At 41.3% G+C, this 18,094-nt stretch overlaps 1 protein-coding gene and 1 long non-coding RNA gene across 2 annotated transcripts in view; both read left to right on the top strand.

The window, feature by feature from the left end:
* The first annotated feature begins 2,522 nt into the window (after window positions 1-2,522).
* On the top strand, window positions 2,523-7,193 carry LOC148356303 (uncharacterized). Its single transcript, XR_015852054.1, has 2 exons — window positions 2,523-3,161; window positions 4,004-7,193. It is a non-coding gene; the product is annotated as an uncharacterized LOC148356303 (long non-coding RNA).
* Window positions 7,194-8,220: 1,027 nt separating this feature from the next.
* copg2 (COPI coat complex subunit gamma 2) overlaps window positions 8,221-18,094 on the top strand; it is a 19,313-nt gene continuing 9,439 nt past the window's right edge. Inside the window, exons 1-15 of the mRNA XM_088347267.1 lie at window positions 8,221-8,347; window positions 9,437-9,489; window positions 9,571-9,651; window positions 9,731-9,802; window positions 9,868-9,947; window positions 10,018-10,093; window positions 10,168-10,260; window positions 10,345-10,431; window positions 12,287-12,444; window positions 15,741-15,874; window positions 15,949-16,016; window positions 16,107-16,295; window positions 16,357-16,452; window positions 17,666-17,909; window positions 17,980-18,055. Coding sequence (XP_088203393.1) covers window positions 8,311-8,347; window positions 9,437-9,489; window positions 9,571-9,651; window positions 9,731-9,802; window positions 9,868-9,947; window positions 10,018-10,093; window positions 10,168-10,260; window positions 10,345-10,431; window positions 12,287-12,444; window positions 15,741-15,874; window positions 15,949-16,016; window positions 16,107-16,295; window positions 16,357-16,452; window positions 17,666-17,909; window positions 17,980-18,055 — 1,544 coding nt within the window. The 5' untranslated portion in view covers window positions 8,221-8,310. The remainder of the gene's footprint in view (window positions 8,348-9,436; window positions 9,490-9,570; window positions 9,652-9,730; window positions 9,803-9,867; window positions 9,948-10,017; window positions 10,094-10,167; window positions 10,261-10,344; window positions 10,432-12,286; window positions 12,445-15,740; window positions 15,875-15,948; window positions 16,017-16,106; window positions 16,296-16,356; window positions 16,453-17,665; window positions 17,910-17,979; window positions 18,056-18,094) is intronic.

Below are 18,094 nucleotides of genomic sequence, written 5' to 3'. Positions count from 1 at the left end.
AAAAAATCATGCATTGTGATTTCTGGATTTTTCTTTTTAGTTTATCTCTCTCACAGTGGACATGCACCTAAAATGAAAATTTTAGACCCCTTCGTTACTTCTAAGTGGTAGAAATAGCAAAATAGCAGGGTGTTCAAATATTTATTTTCTTCACTACATGGGGGGATTACTTTCCTTAATTATGGTTGTTGCTGGTGTGGTTGGAAAAATAATATGCAAGAAAGCCATATCAAAAGTGTGTGTTACTACTTCTTCTTCTGACACTAAGTTACTCCGTTACTTTATTAGTAGAGAGCAATAATTTCAGTTTTTTTTGAGTGTTGAGTATTCTAGCTTCACTTACGTAATCACATACATCACTTGATCCAATTGACGCAGATCCCAAGAGTGTTTATGTCGACCTACAGAATATCAATAAATACAGTTTTGGGGGCATCGTCTCAAACACAAAGTAAGAGGACGCTGAATCTCTCCTCATGTAGATATTCTCCCTTGCACCTAATCAGTGTTTACAACTAAAAATACTTAAATCAAGGGGCCATCTTATTGCACATATTTGGTTGTGTGTCTACAGTAGCAAAAGGTTGGCAGTGCGTGGGGAGGGGGCGTGGCTTATACAGGAACAACACTCCAACGGCAAATCAAACGTGAGCACAGTATTTACGGAAACAGTGTGCTGAATTTCGATCTTATTATCCGTAAAAAAAACTGAAGAAAAAGGAAAATGTCTTGGACAGTACCCAGAAATAAAATTTTTTGAGTGTTTTGAGGCCCTAGGGCAAAATGCATATGGAGTGTCTCAGCTAAGTATTCGTTTGCAAGCTCTCGAGATCACACAAGCCAAGAAGTAGGACAACTTTCATGCTTCCACAGGTAGGTGTACAGGTTTTCTATCTTTCTTTTTCAATGTGGCTCTTTTAAAAGTTGTTTAAGGAGGTTAGCTTCTATGCTACTATATGAGGTCATCAGGGTTGGGTAGGGTTACTTTAACTGGATTACTTTCAATTACTTTTGGATTACTCCAATACCAAATATGCTAATAAAGACAAAAGAAACTAAATATGAATTTAGTTTGGATTTCTTTTCATTTTGTTTCTGTCGCATTTTATGTTAGTTTTGCCGGAGATCAAAGCCAGGAGAGAAAGCTTACCACGTGTTGTGAGTCATCATTTTATTCATATTTAGTTTATTTTGTCCTTTATTAGCATATTTGGTATTGGAGTATTCCAAAAGTAATTGAAAGTAATCCAGTTAAAGTAACCGGTCATCATCATCGCTACCAGACTGCTGTGCTCCTCCCGTCGCTCCTTTCACAAAGCGCGGATATGACTTAACACCAAGGCAACAAACACAAGAACTTCTCCGATCGTGGAAGAGGTCTGGTGGTCTAGTGGATAAGTGTCTGTGATTTCACCGCTCCACTGTGGCATACAGTGTTTTGCGGTTTTGCATTGCTTTTTAAATGGAGTAATTGCAGATGTTTTGATCCCTTGCAAAAATTGTGTGGCTAGATTTTTTTTTATTTTAGGAAATTGTTGGGATATTTTTCCGAGACTCACTCAATTGGCCGTGCGCGTGCGAAGGGAATTCCCTTCCGCAGAGTCCTGCCATGGCCGGGCGTTATGCCAACGGGCGGAGACATAATTGCGTGCGATTCTTATTCAAAGATGTAGGAATGTCAAGACTTGATTTTATGAACAAGTTTCTTGATAAAATTCTGAAGTTTAAAATGGAGGACTTGCATTGCGTCATAACTTTGACTTCTGGCAAGGGCTTTGATGTAAGTTTTGTAACGGCGGCTCTTTATCAAGAGTTTTGGAATCGTTTTGAGGGGGTGAGGCCCCAGTTTTCTGGTTTTATAGTGGAGAAGCTGTCTGATAATGCCAACAAGATAGTTATTGTCAGGATGTTTAATGAAATGGTGAATGCTGAGGATATATGTTTTTTGTTGAGTAGATATTGCTTGATAAAAGGACCGGCTATGAAGGTGAGGGATGAGAAAGGCGTTTGGAATTGTGCCTGGAGGATACCCATCCAGCAATTGCAAGATCCTCAGGGCTTTCAGGGACTGAAACAGCTCCCGTCGACTATATTCCTGGGGGAAAACCGTGGCTTTGTCCACTATCAAGGTCAACCGAAACTCTGTCGCAAATGTGGTGAGCATGGACATCTAGCTGAGGTATGTGATCGAGTTTTTTGTGGAAAGTGCAGGACAATTGGACATTCCTTTGAAGAATGCACCAATAGCAGAAAATGTAATCTCTGTGGAGAAACGAACCACCTCTATAGGAACTGCCCAAAGTCGTTTGCTAACAAGTTGAAAGCTAGGAAGGCAGTTAACAAAGACAACAAAGACAATGAAATGATGTCAGAAGACAATGAAATGATGTCAGAAACCATAGATAATGAAATTAATATATGCAACAAAGACAATGAAATGAAAAAAGACAACAAAAACAATGAAATGACTAAAGTTATGGAAATGCAAAATGAAAATGAACAAGAAGTTAATAAATTTATGGAAATACCCAATAAAGATGAACAGAAAATGAATAAAGTTATGGAAATACCTAATGAAGATGAACAAGAAATGCACAAAGAAAATGAACAAGACAAACAAATTGAAAATACACCTCAAACCTCTGGAGGAGAGACCAAAGAATCAAATTTGAGTCAGGAAGGAACTGGAAATTCTAATTCGATTTTTCATCAAATACCTGAATTTGGACAAGACAAACAAATAGAAAAGACAACACATATTAATCAGGAAGGGCCTGGAAGACAGTCCAAAATAACAAAATGTTTTACTACGCCACTACCGGAATTTGAAAAAGACAAAAAAATTGAAAAGGTGAACGACTCTCCAAAAACCCCTACAGGCACTGGAAAGAGGGGTAAAAGTAAGACAAAATTGGGGGTGGTGAAAACACCGGAAACAAAGGGAAGAGATTTAGAAGAAAGCCGATTGCCGACAAAAAAGCCCACAAGGGAACTGTATGAAGTTGAGATGGAGGAAGTCGGGGAAGGAAAAAATCTGCCCCTTTGTGGGCAGGGAAGTAAAAGACCCCTTGATAGGTCCTCTGGCTCACCCCCTAACCCAGAAAAAAGGGGAAGACCTGGAACCACAGACAGAGAGTCGGAGGATTCCAGAGTTTTCCCCGGTGAGTCTCCAAATGAAGTACTACTCTTAAGTGATATGTCTGACACAGGTGACACTCTTGATGATCACCAAAGAATGGACTCAGATCCCCCGGTTTTGTCTAACTAGTTTAAATACTTTAACCACAATTATGAACATTACATTCTCTACTATCAATGTGAGAAGTGTGAGATCAAAGATTAAGGCTCACAGTGTTTTATCGTTCTTAAAAACTATCAGAACAGATGTGTTTTTACTACAAGAATGCTGCATCCCCTTTCTAAAAAATTATAAACAGTGGGAAGAGATTTGGCCATATCCTTCATTATGGAGTGGCTCGAATGAAAACCGTAACGATGGGGTAGCCATTTTAATAAACAACCCTCAACTCATCATAAAGGGGAGTACTGTGATGAGAGAAGGACGCGCAATCTTAGCAAAACTTTCTTATATAGGGAATGATTTTAACCTAATTAACATATACGGCCATGCCGACAGACATCTCAGGTACGAACTTTTAGAGGACATCCAGTCGCATATGCTAGGCCATCAACCACTAATCGTGGGAGGAGATTTTAATTGCATCCTAAGTCGGAAGGATAGAAAGAGGACCGATGAGGAGTTTAAAGTAGATAAAACATCAACTTTATTACAAGACATGTGCCGGACATTTAAACTGGTGGACTGTTTTAAATCCATACATCCAGGAGAAGAGGGCTTCACCTGGTTCAGTAGTGACAATGCCAGAGCCTCTCGAATAGACTACATATTTACAAGGGGTTTAGCACAGAGTGATGCAAGATTAATTCCTGTTTTTTTTTTCGGATCACTTGCTATTGTCCTGCTCTCTCTCATTCTCTTCAGGTATGACTGTTGGGAAGGGTTTGTGGAAGTTAAACTGCTCTTTGCTGGAGGATGAGGCTATAGTCACACAATACAGAGAGCTTTACAAAGACTGGCAGACCCTTCAAGACTCGTATGATTCACGAGCAGAATGGTGGGAAATGACAAAGAAACGAACACAGACCTTTTTTAAAAATGCAGGGAAAAACAAGAAACTTAAAGAGATGAAACGCATGTCGGGTCTACAAAGAAGACTCCAACGCTATTTCATCCTAACAGAAAAGGGGATGGACTTTAATGATGAAATCAAAGAGACCAAACAAGAACTAAACGCTTTGGCGGAAATAAAGAGTAAAGGCATCATAATAAGAAGCAGAGAAAGAGAAATAGAAGAAGGGGAAAAATGTACACGCTACTTTTTTAAAAAAATTATGAGCAAAAATGAGGGGCTTTTTAAACTTCAAAACGAAAACGGGCAAATAACAAAGGAAAGTAGTGAAATAACCAGATTGGTCGAAGACTACTACAAAAAATTATTTGAAAAGAAAGAAACACATGAGAATGAAATGGGGCATGTATTGGATCATATTTCAAGATCAGTGCGTCAAGACCCCTTTTTAACGTCAGACTTTACCCAAGAACAACTGAATGATTGCATAAAAGCTATGAAAAAAGGCAAATCACCTGGGGAGGACGGACTCAACCTCGAATTTTAACGGACTTTTTGGGATATTTTAGCACCAGATCTGATTACGGTTTTTAACGAATTTTCCAGTCGAGACAATATGCCAGACAGTTTCAGAATAGGGATAGTTACTCTATTGCACAAAAAAGGAGACAAAATTGACTTAAAAAACTGGCGACCTATAACACTTTTAAATGTGGACTGTAAAATTTTCAGCAAGCTTCTAGCGACACGAATGTCTGTAGTCTTGGGAGACTTGGTTGATCCAGACCAAACCTGTGCCATTGTGGGAAGGAAGATCAACGACAGTCTCATGCTGATCCGTGACACCATTTGTTATGCGAGAGACAGAAACATGCGACTAGCGGTCCTAAACCTAGACTTTGAAAAAGCCTTTGATCGAGTCTCGCACCAATACCTCTTCAGGGTATTGCAAAAATGTGGTTTTCCCCAAAAATACATCAAGTGGGTAGGACTGCTATACCGAGACATCTTCAGCAAATTCATGATTAACGGGAATTTATCGGAAGCAATCGAGGTCAACTGCGGTGTACGTCAAGGTTGCCCTATGTCTCCGCTTCTCTATGTTCTTTGCATTGAACCTTTGGCACAAATGTTAAGAAAAGATAGATTTGTCGAAGGGATCAATATCCCAGGAAGTGGGGGACAAATTATCAAGTGTGTTTTGTACATGGATGATTTTAATATTTTATGTACTGACCGCGCATCTGTTGGAAGAGCCCTTGACTTGACTGACCTGTTTGGAAGGGCGTCTGGGTCAAGGCTAAATAGAGAAAAATCACAAGTAAAGTTTTATGGAATGTGGAAAGAGACAGAAAAGGCAGGACTCCCGCTGACGGTATTAAAGACAGACCAGAAAATCCTAGGGATAAAATTCAATGCGGATGGAGGAGGCGAGACCAACTGGGATGACATGACAAGGAAAGTTAAGCAAAGACTTGTTTTTTGGTCACTGAGAAAAATGACAATAGAGGGGAAGGTCCTTATCATCAAAGCGATCATCCTACCAATGCTTTTGTCAATCAGTTTAGTTTTTATGCCCAAAAGAAACGTGCTATTACAACTGGACCGAGCCATCTTTCGCTTTGTCTGGGGATCAAAGTGGGAAAGGATAAAAAGAGATACAATGAAAAAGAAAAAGGAAAAAGGGGGAAAAGGAGTACCTGACCTCCAGCTTTTCCTGGGAAGCAAATATGTCTCTCTCCACTTCCAAAACGCTGTGGGCCCACCCAACAACCCGAAAAGTCAAGCAATGACCCGGTTTTGGATGGGCTCATATTTGCGGAAGCTAAAGCTTGTACCAAACAATCGTTTGATTCCAGTTTCATTTAACTTGCCACCAACACATCTCTTTATTAGGGATTTTTTAAAGAAGTTTGATTTGGAAAAACAAGAATGTCACAATTTACAAAACCACAGGGCCCTTATTGCTATTGTGCAAGAGCGAGCATCAGTAAGCCCTGTGCGGGGGCTTGCGTTTGGCGAACCTACAACGGTTTGGAGAAACGTAAATCATCCTGCCCTCCCAAACAGACTAAGAGACTTGTCATGGATGGTGGCTCATGAAGTTCTCCCAGTCAGAGCCGTAATGCACCACCGAGGTATGTCGGCGACTTCGACGTGCCCTCGACCTGGCTGTGGCGCCCAGGAATCGGTGAGGCACCTTTTTTGTGAGTGCAGCGCTGCCGAGGTCTTGTGGACAATGGCCGACCAACTAGGAAAGTTCCCGGACTTGCCAGCAGGGGAGGTCCCTGATGCACAGTACGTGCTTTACGGGGTGAGTCGGTCGATGAGGTCTCAGAACGACTTTGCCAGGGACTGGCTCACTCTCGCAGCCATCAAGGACGCCATCTGGACCTCCAGAAACCTGTTGGTATGGAGGTGCAGGCAGATCCCCCCTGTGGCTGTGCTACAAATGGCTGCGGATACCATACAATCTGCGAGCGGCGGGGCTAGGACGCAGCCATAAAGAAGACTCGTCTGCACCCACCCAGAGATGGGAACCGGAACTACACTGTGGGAGTCCCGGCAGCAACGGGAGATATACTGTGGAAGTCCCGGCAGCAACGGCCTGAGAGGACCCACTGTGGGAGTCCCGACAGCAGCGGAAGCTACACTGTGGGAGTCCCGGCAGCAACGGCCTGGAGAAGACCCAAAAAGAGGACTGTAAGAGTGCTGTTTGGGAGGGTGGGATGGCAGAGCTACGCCCTTGCACAATAGTATTGCCTTTTACACGCTGGTTAACTACTGTTGAAAGAAAATAACTCTGAAATTGTTTAATTGATGTCGGTTTTGTTTTTGCTGCTGTTGGAGTCGGTGGATTTTTTCAGGCCAAGGACAATCAACTTTGGCCTGGACGGATCTATTGACACTAACAAAGATGTTATATAATGAAATTGTGAATATGCTTGATTGCTATTGAGTTTTTCGAGAAAGGTTGTTCAAACCTCACATTGTGTTTGTTGTTAAAATCGTCATATTGGAATATAATATTGTGAATATGCATGATTGCTGTTGTGTTGGTCATAATTGTTTTCTGTTGTTGGTGATCTATTGACACTAACAAAGATGTCATTTAATGAAATTGTGAATATGTTTGATTGCTAATAGGATTTTCGAGAAGGGTTTTTCAAATCCTCACTATGTGTTTGCTGGTAATAACATCATATTGGAACATAATATTATGAATGTGCTTGATTGCTGTTGTGATTGTCATGATTGTTTTATTTTAATATTAGTGTCAATAAATTTGTTCAAACCATCGTTAAAAAAAACCCTACCCAATTTGAAACCAGATCGTTACTTTCAGATGTAACGTGCTATTTTTGGTGTCAGTAATCTGAGTTTCAATTTAAAGGAAGTAACTAGTAACTGTAACTAATTACTTTACGCCCAGCGCTGTTATTTATACATCAACTCGTTGGCTGAAATGTATTTTTCCTGTCTCTCATTGTGTTTTGAGCTTAAAGACGTAAGGTGATGGACACAAAAATAGCATTTAAAGCCAGTTCTAACTAATATAAATCACAATTTAAGTATCATAATTACGACTAGATGAGGAAGATAGCTCGGATGGGCTCCAGCACCCCCGCGACCCTACCGAGGATAAGCGGTGCAGATAATGCATGGACGGATGGGCAAGTTCACGTTATTTTTACCACAATACATTCATTCATAATGTATTTTCCACAGGGGATATAGCCGTAACATCACACCAAAAATTAAAACAATTTGTCTCAAAAGTGTACAAAAATAAACAAATGTTCTTCGACGGTTGGCATAGTTGCCGTTTCACTTCCGCATCGATGCGACACGACGCATGCGCAAACGGTCTCCTCCGATTTTGCAAACCGTAAGGAGAAACATATTATTATTTTATTCAGCTAGTTATCTATATTTAAATTTTATTTTGCATTTGATTACAAATACCGTTTTCTGTTTCAATATCTGCGCTGTAATGCTATAATTTTGCTTTGTTGTTAACACTTTTTTTTTAAATAAAGATTTTGTTAAAAAAAAAGTGGTTGCGGAAATTCCGGCCGGAAGTGCGTTTAGTTGTGACTACGTGGACGCTGTCGTTAGCACTCCTTCGAAATCGTCTTGTCAGACAAATTTTGACACGATGATCAAGAAGTTTGACAAGAAGGACGAAGAGTCCGGTGAGTGAAAAACTTTCGTATTTGGCCTCGTAATACTAACAAAGATGAGTACGTTTCATTAAATGGATGCTAGTGCACGGCGCGCTAACATATTGCTAGCATAGTAGCTGAAAACAAGTAACCGGGCTATATAACTATTACATTCCGGGGTAAAAATGCAAATTTTATGTAATTTATACGACTCATTTCTTTTATAACGCACGCCCATCATTTAGAATTAGAACTGTTATTTCTATCGACAACAACAACGTTGTGAACACTGTTTACACCGAGACTAGACGTGGCACTCCAGGATAAACATGAAATAAAGACTTAAACTAAAGAATATATGATAGGACATTTAGGCATCACATTTACAAGATTGTGCATCAGAACTATCGTGCAATGACATCTAGCGGTAACTTATTTCTGAAAATAGTTAAAAAAAAAGCCACTTTTCAAAGCGTAGGAAAGCTATAAATGTTTATAAGTCTTGTGTGCTAGTTTTAGGTGGTAATTGGGAAGAAACTCTCTGAGCTTGTTGGTTATTGTTTTAAAGTATCAATAGTGTCGATGTCTCATCTCATTAGCCGTACCGCTTATCCTCATTAGGGTCGGGGGGGGGCTGGAGCCCATCCCAGCCATCTCCGGGCAGTGGGCAGGGGACACCCTGAACTGGTCAATCGCAGGGCACACGGGGACAGACAACTTACTCGCTCGTTCACACCTAGGGACAATTTGGACCGGCCAATTCACCTGAAATGCATGTTTTTGGAATGTGGGAGGAAACCCACGCAAAGACGGGGAGAACATACAAACTCCGGACAGGAAGTCTGGAGCTGGATTTCAACCCACGCAGGAGGTTCTCATGACATGAACTGTGCCGCACAAGCGCTAACCACTGCGCCGCCGTGCTGCCCTAGTGTCGGTGTATAGTACTTAAATATTAGGAACTACATGCGTTGGTGTGGGATCAATGATTATAATATACTATATTCTCATGGACATTTGTTGCTACATATATTTATATATAAGCCGATTCCAGTAGAGGAGTAGCAGAAATGTACATCGCTGGTCATTGACATCCATATTATGCATGCTTTCCTTCAGGAAGCGCCTCAAACCCTTTCCAGCATCTGGAGAAGAGTGCAGTTTTGCAAGAGGTACATCCATTTTTCTTAATTCACTTGAAACTCAACTGATTGAATCAATGCATATTTACACGATTGCCATTTCGTCCACAGGCTCGCATCTTTAACGAGACTCCCATTAACCCCCGAAGATGCCTGCATATTCTGACCAAGATTATTTACCTGCTCAACCAGGTAACCTATCATTATGATTTTTTTTTTAAATTTCAATTTTTGTGCCTCTTCTTATTTTGTGGCATTCTATTCGTTATAGGGTGAACATTTTGGAACCACCGAAGCTACGGAGGCGTTCTTTGCCATGACGAGGCTCTTCCAATCCAATGACGTAAGATAAAATATTTACTTTTTTAAATGTCAACTTAACATATAAATCTCATTTTGTCCTATCAGCAAACACTAAGGAGAATGTGCTACTTGACCATCAAGGAGATGGCCAACATCTCCGAGGACGTCATCATTGTCACCAGCAGGTTCCTAGACTTATGCATATTGAATTTGGTTGTTGCATTGCTTTGTAGTTACACTGGTGCTGTTTTTCAGCCTGACCAAAGACATGACTGGCAAAGATGATGTTTACAGAGGACCAGCTATTAGAGCCCTGTGCAGGATTACTGATGTAAGATATCTCCCAAATGTTATTTGATCATGTGCTGAATTTGAAATGCTGACTCTTGACACAACTTCTCTCAGACCACCATGCTTCAGGCCATCGAGAGATACATGAAGCAGGCCATCGTCGATAAAGTACCAAGTGTGTCGAGCTCTGCTTTGGTGTCTTCACTGGTGAGATGCGTTTGGGCAAACTTCGGCAATTGTTGTTGAATTTTATTTTATTTTTCAAATGGAACTGTTTTTTTTTCTTCTCAGCACATGGTGAGAATGAGCTACGATGTGGTGAAACGTTGGGTAAACGAAGCCCAGGAGGCAGCTTCAAGCGACAACATTATGGTCCAGGTACAAACTACTCATAAAATCTGGTCTGTTTACGTGACTCATTAGGGCTGCAACACTTGAAGTAGTTGACAAACATTTTTTTTTTAGAAATAGTGGACAATGAATTCAATTTTAGCCCGGATACAGCCCAAAAAAAGACTTACTTGCAATGTTTTCAAAGCAGCGTATCATGGCATTCCCTTGTAATGCGCGAAGGTTACAAAAGAATGGTCGGACGGTTGAACGAAACGGAGTCTGACTCGCCTCAGTTAGAGTCAAGTAACATTCAATCTAATACCTTCATTGTACATTTCATTGGTGTGTAATTTCTGTAAAAGAGAGCTTGAGTGTTATGCCAGACTGCCTGACAAGCGTATTTGAAATTGAATGCACGCAATCTGAAGAACAGCCTTCGCTTGTTGAAACGTTCAGAAAAACACACATGTCAGTTTTAAAACCGATTGATTTCAAAATTTGAAAAAGGTCAAGTACTTTTGTTACAGACTTTGCATTTGACCGTTGAATGCTCTTCAGAAAATGCACATATTTGTTTTATTTACAGTTCTACTGTTGGTAAAGAGCCTGTTCTTGGTTTATAGGGAGAACAATATTTACTTGATTTCATTATTTATTTGCCTGTCCCTAAAAATGAGCTGAAGTATAGTTATGGATTTATGCCTCCAGACTAATCACTGTGCCAAATCGATTTTAGATGAGTATTTTGATTTAATTTATGGACAAATTCGCAGTATATCCAACAAGAGATGTATTTTAAATGTACCCATTTTTCTTGTCTGTTATCATTTGTTACTTAATAAATCAATTTCATGCTAAATTTAAGAAAAAAATAAGTAATTACCTGATTATTTGTCAGTGATTGGTCGAATATTGAAGGCTTTCTGCGAATCCTTGTAAAGTCTTAAAAGGCATTCAATTCGTTGTTCCTTAAATAAGGCCTTAATTGGCATTAAAATGTCTTCAATCCCATTTTCGAAAGACTTAAAAAGATGAACACATTAATAAGATTTATATTTGTTTGAACTAAAGATTTCGTAAAAAGTAATTCATGTATCATGATAAAAATGCTTCATGAAATTAGTAGGGGAGTACTATGGAATTAGTAGTTGTCTGCCACTTTTGGCTGAGGATCCTTCAGGTACTGCAAACATCCCTTTTATATTTTGTTTTCCATGTCTTACATTTTGGACAGTGCTATGTTTTTCAGATGGAAAGTTGTCCACTGGACTTGTTTTGTTTGTTTCGATTGTGTTTTTTTGTCGACTTGGTCTTCAGTTTGATTTCAAAGGCATTGAATTGAACATGCCTTAAGCCAGGGGTCAGGAACCTTTTTCCAAAGAGCCATAAAAGCAAAAAATGTTTTAAAAAGTAATTGAGAGAGCCACATCATAGATTTTCAGACAAAATTGAAAAAACTGCCAAACACGCTCTCTAGACAAAAGCTAATTCTTCAGCACATTTTATTTCACCGTGTGTCATTTGATGATTTAATCAAACGGATGAAATGATAATAATGCCAAATCCTGTGTCCTAAATCAATGTAAATATGCCATTTACAATTTGTCTTCAACCTTTAGTTAAGAGTGTTGAGGCAATCTTTTTCTATAAAATTTGTCCTTAATAACGGTTTCAAAACAATGTGCATGCAAAGTTCTTTTGTAAAAATGTCACAAATTACTACAAACGATAAGCATATCGTCATATTCACTCTCTGTGTAGGCTGCACTGAGCGAGAGAGAGAGAAGGAAGTGCCTTGCGCTGTGTGCAAGGATCCACCCACCTTTTTATTTATCGGTTTAAATGGTTTCTTATCGAGCATCAGCATTAAGTTGCTTCGGCTGGTACTGTTCTGTTGCAGTACCACGCTTTGGGTCTCTTGTACCACCTGAGGAAAAACGACCGCCTGGCCGTCACCAAGATGCTCAACAAGTTCACAAAATCGGGCCTGAAGTCGCCGTTTGCATACTGCATGCTCATCCGCATCGCCAGCAGGCTCCTGGATGAGACGGACGGAGGGTGAGAGGACATCGGAATGCTCGCTTGTCTTTACTAAGCTTTTGTCCTTTGAGCGGGGTCCTCGAATTGATGCCCGGGGGCCATCTGCTCCCTGTGTGATGGGTGTTTAAGGCCCCCATCCTTAGTATGAAAGTTAAACATCAGTTAGATAGGGATGCTAGTGCTGTGCTAATTAGTCAGGGCTCAAAATTGGGGAAAAAAATCACTCGCTGATGCAGCTGTAAATAAAGTGCCTGCGGGATATAGAAAAACAAACATTAGCTCGCAAAAGGGGAGTTCTGTTTGAAGCATGTTTTTGTCGCAGGACAGAGATCCCTCTGTTATAGCGGTTAATGGGGACCAAGTACCCGTCACACTTTTATAAAAGCCCCCAAAGGGTGTTCGATTTATCCCGAGTTAAGTACACGACTGTATCAAAGTACCGTAAATCCCGGACTATAGAGCGCACCTGATTATAAGCCGCACCCACCACATTTTAAGAGGAAAACTGATTTTGTACTTATACAAGCCGCACCTGTGTATAAACCGCATGCGCCCACATTGAAAAATGTAACACAAACACAAAATGAACCCAAACCCGACTTTAAGTCCCGCTTTTGAAATTGAATGTCCTTCATTAAAGTGCACAGTCCAAAAATCACAGCCGGCAAAATGAACGGAAAATGATACCGGTACTTAAGGTTTGATGCAGACCTGCAGTGTCCGAGTCCCGTTGAAAGTAATCCAAGGAAAAAAGTGTATATTTCCAAAGGTAAGGGTGGGAAAATATATATATCCACTATTGTCCGCCACGTCCACAAACACGTCTCACCTTTACTCCACTTACTGTCAGCCCGCGTTTGCTCCGCCCCTTCTTTCTCATTCGCCCGTGCAAAACATATCAGAATAAGTTTCTAAAATAAATACAAATAAATACATTACAAAAATATACAGTTGCAAATATATATCATTCATGGTTACACATATTTACAAAGAAAGACAGTACACTGAGAGAGTTTTCAAAGCTTTAATAATAATAATATAACTTTCATCCCAAACGGTGCCTGTGACAGGGCAGTTAATGGTAGCAACACGCTCGCAACACAGTAAACGGGCCTGTTAAAAAACATACCGTACTTGTAAAAATCATGGTACATCTTCCTCCTTAGAACTGAAGCCATCAAAGTCGTCTTCCTCAGGTTCGGAAAGAAACTTTGTCATATAGACGTCATCCCACGCTCCCTTATTTCAAAACACGCTAGCAACACGCTCGCAACACAGTAAACGGGTCTGGTAAAGTTTACTGCAGTAGCTCTGTTTCCTTCTTTATCGGACTGCTCGATTGCTTTTAGCTTGAAAGCTGCGTCATGTGCCTTTCTTTTTGCATTTTGCATGATGAGGGTATGTTTACGCTAATTTAATTTGTGCACAAGCCAAGAAGTTGCAGTCTTCCTCGGCGCATATATTCCACCGGTCTAAATCTTACCTTTTTGTACTCGAGCGCCGCTGGCGGCTGTTAGAAAAATTTACATAAATTGGCCCCATCACTGAATAAGCTGCAGGGTTGAAAGTTTGGGGGAAAAAAGTAGCGGCTCATAGTCCGGAATTTACAGTAACGATTATAGATCTACAAATCATAATAACAGTTGAATGAATAGTTTTATTGTGATTATACAAAAGTAAAACCAAATTGGAGGGCTTCTCCTTTCAGTGTAGGAAAGCAATTTGGAGAGAGGCCAGCTAGCTGCGCGCTATCGTTGGATGTCTTCGAATGGGGACCGATTTGTGCGATGATTAAAATATTGTCATCCTGAACTTAGTGGTTTCCCACAAGTTGTGGCTCCAAGTAATGGGCCTGATGTTGGCTAGATTTGGCTGCGGCTGCATCGACTCGCTACAACGGGTCAGGTGTATCGACATTTCGTTCTGTGTACATTGTTACAAAGAATGACAATACAAAGGAAATTATTATTATTATTAATAGGGCACGCAGCAGTGGATTCGGAGAGTTGTTAGCCTACCTGTTAGCAGTAAGCCAGACCAGCAGCACCGCTCTTTCGTTCTCCTAGATGCCACCTGGGGGAAAGGAGACTAGGAGAGAGAGTGAGAAACACTGAGAGGGAGAGTAAGAAACAGAGAGATCGGGAGACATGAAGCTTAGGAGGTAGAGCTATCGTCTTAAGACCGAGAGGTCCCAGGTTCGATTCCCGACTCCTCCGGGTTAAATGTTAAGGTGTCCTTGGGCAAGACACTGAACCCCCAATGCCTCCTATATGCCGGTAATCGGTGTGTGAGTGGATGGGTAAGTGTGAGGCACATTGTAAAGCGCTTTGGGAGGTTTCAGTGACTTGAAAAGCGCTATATACTGTGTCACAAGTACACCTCTCACATTTCTAGAAAAAAAACAACATCATATTTAATTGAAAAACAGTTAAGAAAGATCACTTTGTAGCAATGAAATGTAGTTTGTGTAATGCTTATAAAGTAATGTCAGTTTATTTTAACCCCCCCCCCCCAAACTAAAAAAAAGAAGCCCTCAATAACCAAACCTCTTTGCAACCTACCCTAAAGTGAAAGTTCCTGAAGTTCAATATTTTGCAGAACCTCTGGCAATGGATTTCACCAGAGCCCCCTAAATTGCCACTGGAATGCTTTTTCACTCCTCCATGACAACAGGACTAAGCTGGGGGGCATTCAAGATCTTGCGCTTCTCCACCTTCCGCTTGAGGGTTCCCCAAAGATGTTCTATTGGATTTAGATCCGGAGACATTCTTGGCCAGTCCATCCCCATTAAAAAAAGCCTTGTTCATCTTAGTAGTGTCCTTGTGAGGCTGGAACATTGCCCTGCGACCCAGTTTCTGGAGGGAGGGATCCTTCTCTTCACCAGTTTTTCACAGTACATGCTCAAGTTTGTGTTTCCCTTAATGAAATGCAACTCCCCAATTCCAGTTGCGCACATGGAGCCCCAAACCATGACATTCCCAACACCATGCTGGACACAACACACACACGTTTGTACTCCTGGTTGCTGTCGCACATGCTTTACACCATCTGACCAAAATCAATTAATCTTTGTCTCATCAGACCAGAGGATATCCTTCTCGTAAGCCATGGCCCCTGTTGACAGACTTCTTTTCATTATGTCAAAGTGATGTTCGATTAAACCTTATTATGAAATCTCTCCAGAAATGTGAGTGGGGTACTTGCTTTTGTGACATACTGTTAATGCAGACTGTTTACCTATCTCGGGTAGCTCTGGTGTAGAATATATTTGAGACTCTTGTCCTGAAGCCCGGGGTCGGGTGTTTTGTGTGCAGTCACGACAGCCCCTTGTTTGACTTCATCGAGAGCTGCCTGAGGAACAAGAACGAGATGGTGGTGTACGAGGCCGCGTCTGCCATTGTGCATATGCCCAACTGCACCGCCAGGGAGCTGGCCCCAGCTGTGTCCGGTAGGTTACAAATTAAGAAAGTTAGAATAAAAAATGGGCATAATGGACTGATTTGTTTTATCTCCTTTCTGAAGTCTTGCAGCTCTTCTGCAGTTCCCCCAAAGCTGCGCTCCGATATGCAGCAGTCAGGACCCTCAACAAGGTAGTGAAGTTTCCTCTACCTCTCGTTCAGTGTTCTAGGAAACCTTGTCGTATTTGACACAAGGATGTTATCGCTCTCTCCTGCCACCAGGTGGCAATGAAGCACCCATCGGCTGTCACGGCGTGCAATCTGGACCTGGAGAACCTGATCACGGATTCCAACAGGAGTATCGCCACCTTGGCCATCACCACGCTGTTGAAGACGGGCAGCGAGAGCAGCGTGGACCGCCTGATGAAGCAGATCTCTTCTTTCGTCTCTGAGATTTCCGACGAGTTCAAGGTGAGGTGAACGAATGACTATTCCGAGTACGCCACTTTACAGATGACGTCTGTGGTTCCAGGTGGTGGTGGTGCAGGCTATCAGCGCTCTGTGTCAAAAGTATCCCAGGAAACACAGCGTCATGATGAACTTCCTGTCCAACATGCTGAGAGCGGAAGTAAGCATCAAATTTACAAACAATGTTCACGTTGTTTTCATTGACAATAATGGCGGCAATTTTGGACCCACACTGGTCCCTATCCGCAGTTCTCGCCAACGTGGTGGCGCTCCTGGCCTAGCAGCTGGTTAAGAACTGGTGCGGACCCGGAAATTTAACTTTTTTAAATTTAAAAAAAAAACATTGCGAAGGCCCACGGCAGGCGAAGACACACTGTGATTTCTGCCCAGTGCTCTGAACGTCAAAGTGAAGAAATTGAATGAAGAAATGCAATCTTAATCACATACCACAGCAGTCAATATTAATTAAATCGGCATTAACATATATGCAGGAGTAAATCAAGTCATGTTTATTTGTATGGCCCTTAATCAGAGTCTCAAAGGGCTGCACAGACCACAGATTATTGCAAACTACTGACTATTATTACACCATCCCCTGATCTAAAACCTACATGAGGGCAAGGAAAAACTCAAAAACCTCAACATGTGGAAAATTAAGAAACCAAAGTGACCAAACTGGACCTTTTTTTTCCTCATTTTTTGCCCAGCCTTTTTGAGGTTTTTGGGAACCAGTAGCAGCAAGATAGCTGACAATATTATGTAAAGAAATTAAAAATGACCTAACATTATGGACATTAAAAAAAGCATGTTGATATTATAGTTCATGTATTTTTGCTTATTATTCAAATCAATATTGTGTTTTTTATAATGAATGGATTACAATGGAAACATTCCCAAAATAAAACTCTACTTACCATACTGACCAAAACTTAAAAGCCACAACAGCCTGTACACATGTTAAGACATGTGACTGGTCTTAAGCTCTCCCATCCCTTATGCACATGACAAAGTGATGGAGAGGAGACCAAAAAAATGCTAGTACTACATAGAAAAACTAATTACACATGCCAACAATAGTTACTAATTCGGATAGTGTTGGTAATATTCCAAACACTTATGTATGATTACTTTTCTGTACTAGGTATTTTGTTGCTGATATTTTAAAAATGGATAAAATGGATTTTTAGGAGTTCCATTTTATGTCTGTTTCAGCCTTTAGTCCTAAAAACCGGTGCGACCGGTACAAAAACATAGTGGTTTCTTCCTTAAATACGTGCATGTTTCCTTTATTAAGGTGCACTCTGTAGTCAGGATTTTGCTATTCTACTCCAGAGAATTGTGCGAAAGCGCTCATCCGTGCATCTTTCTCCAAGGGGGGCTTCGAATACAAGCGCGCCATCGTGGACTGCATCATCGGCATTATCGAGGAGAACCCCGAGAGCAAAGAGACGGGCCTGGCCCACCTGTGCGAGTTCATCGAGGACTGCGAGCACAGCGTGCTGGCCACCAAAATCCTGCACCTGCTGGGCCGGGAAGGCCCACGCACACTGCAGCCGTACAAGTACATCCGCTTCATCTTCAACAGGGTGGCACTGGAGACCCACGGCGTGCGAGCCGGTAAGCCGGGTTTTGCGCAGTAAACGCCAAAACCGGTTTTGTCTTTTGAAGACTATCTTTTCCTCCTTAGCTGCGGTCAGCGCTTTGGCCAAATTTGCTGCTCAGAATGACGACTTGCTGGAAAGTGTCCTGGTTCTCATGCAGAGGTACTCATTTATTTGCTGTCACTTTCAGGACGAAATTGA

Source organism: Urocampus carinirostris, chromosome 11 (assembly GCF_059441175.1).
Source record: "Urocampus carinirostris isolate Australia breed hairy pipefish chromosome 11, RoL_Ucar_1.0, whole genome shotgun sequence".
In the NCBI taxonomy this organism is placed as follows: Eukaryota; Metazoa; Chordata; class Actinopteri; order Syngnathiformes; family Syngnathidae; genus Urocampus; species Urocampus carinirostris.
This window is presented reverse-complemented; position numbering and strand designations above follow the sequence as displayed.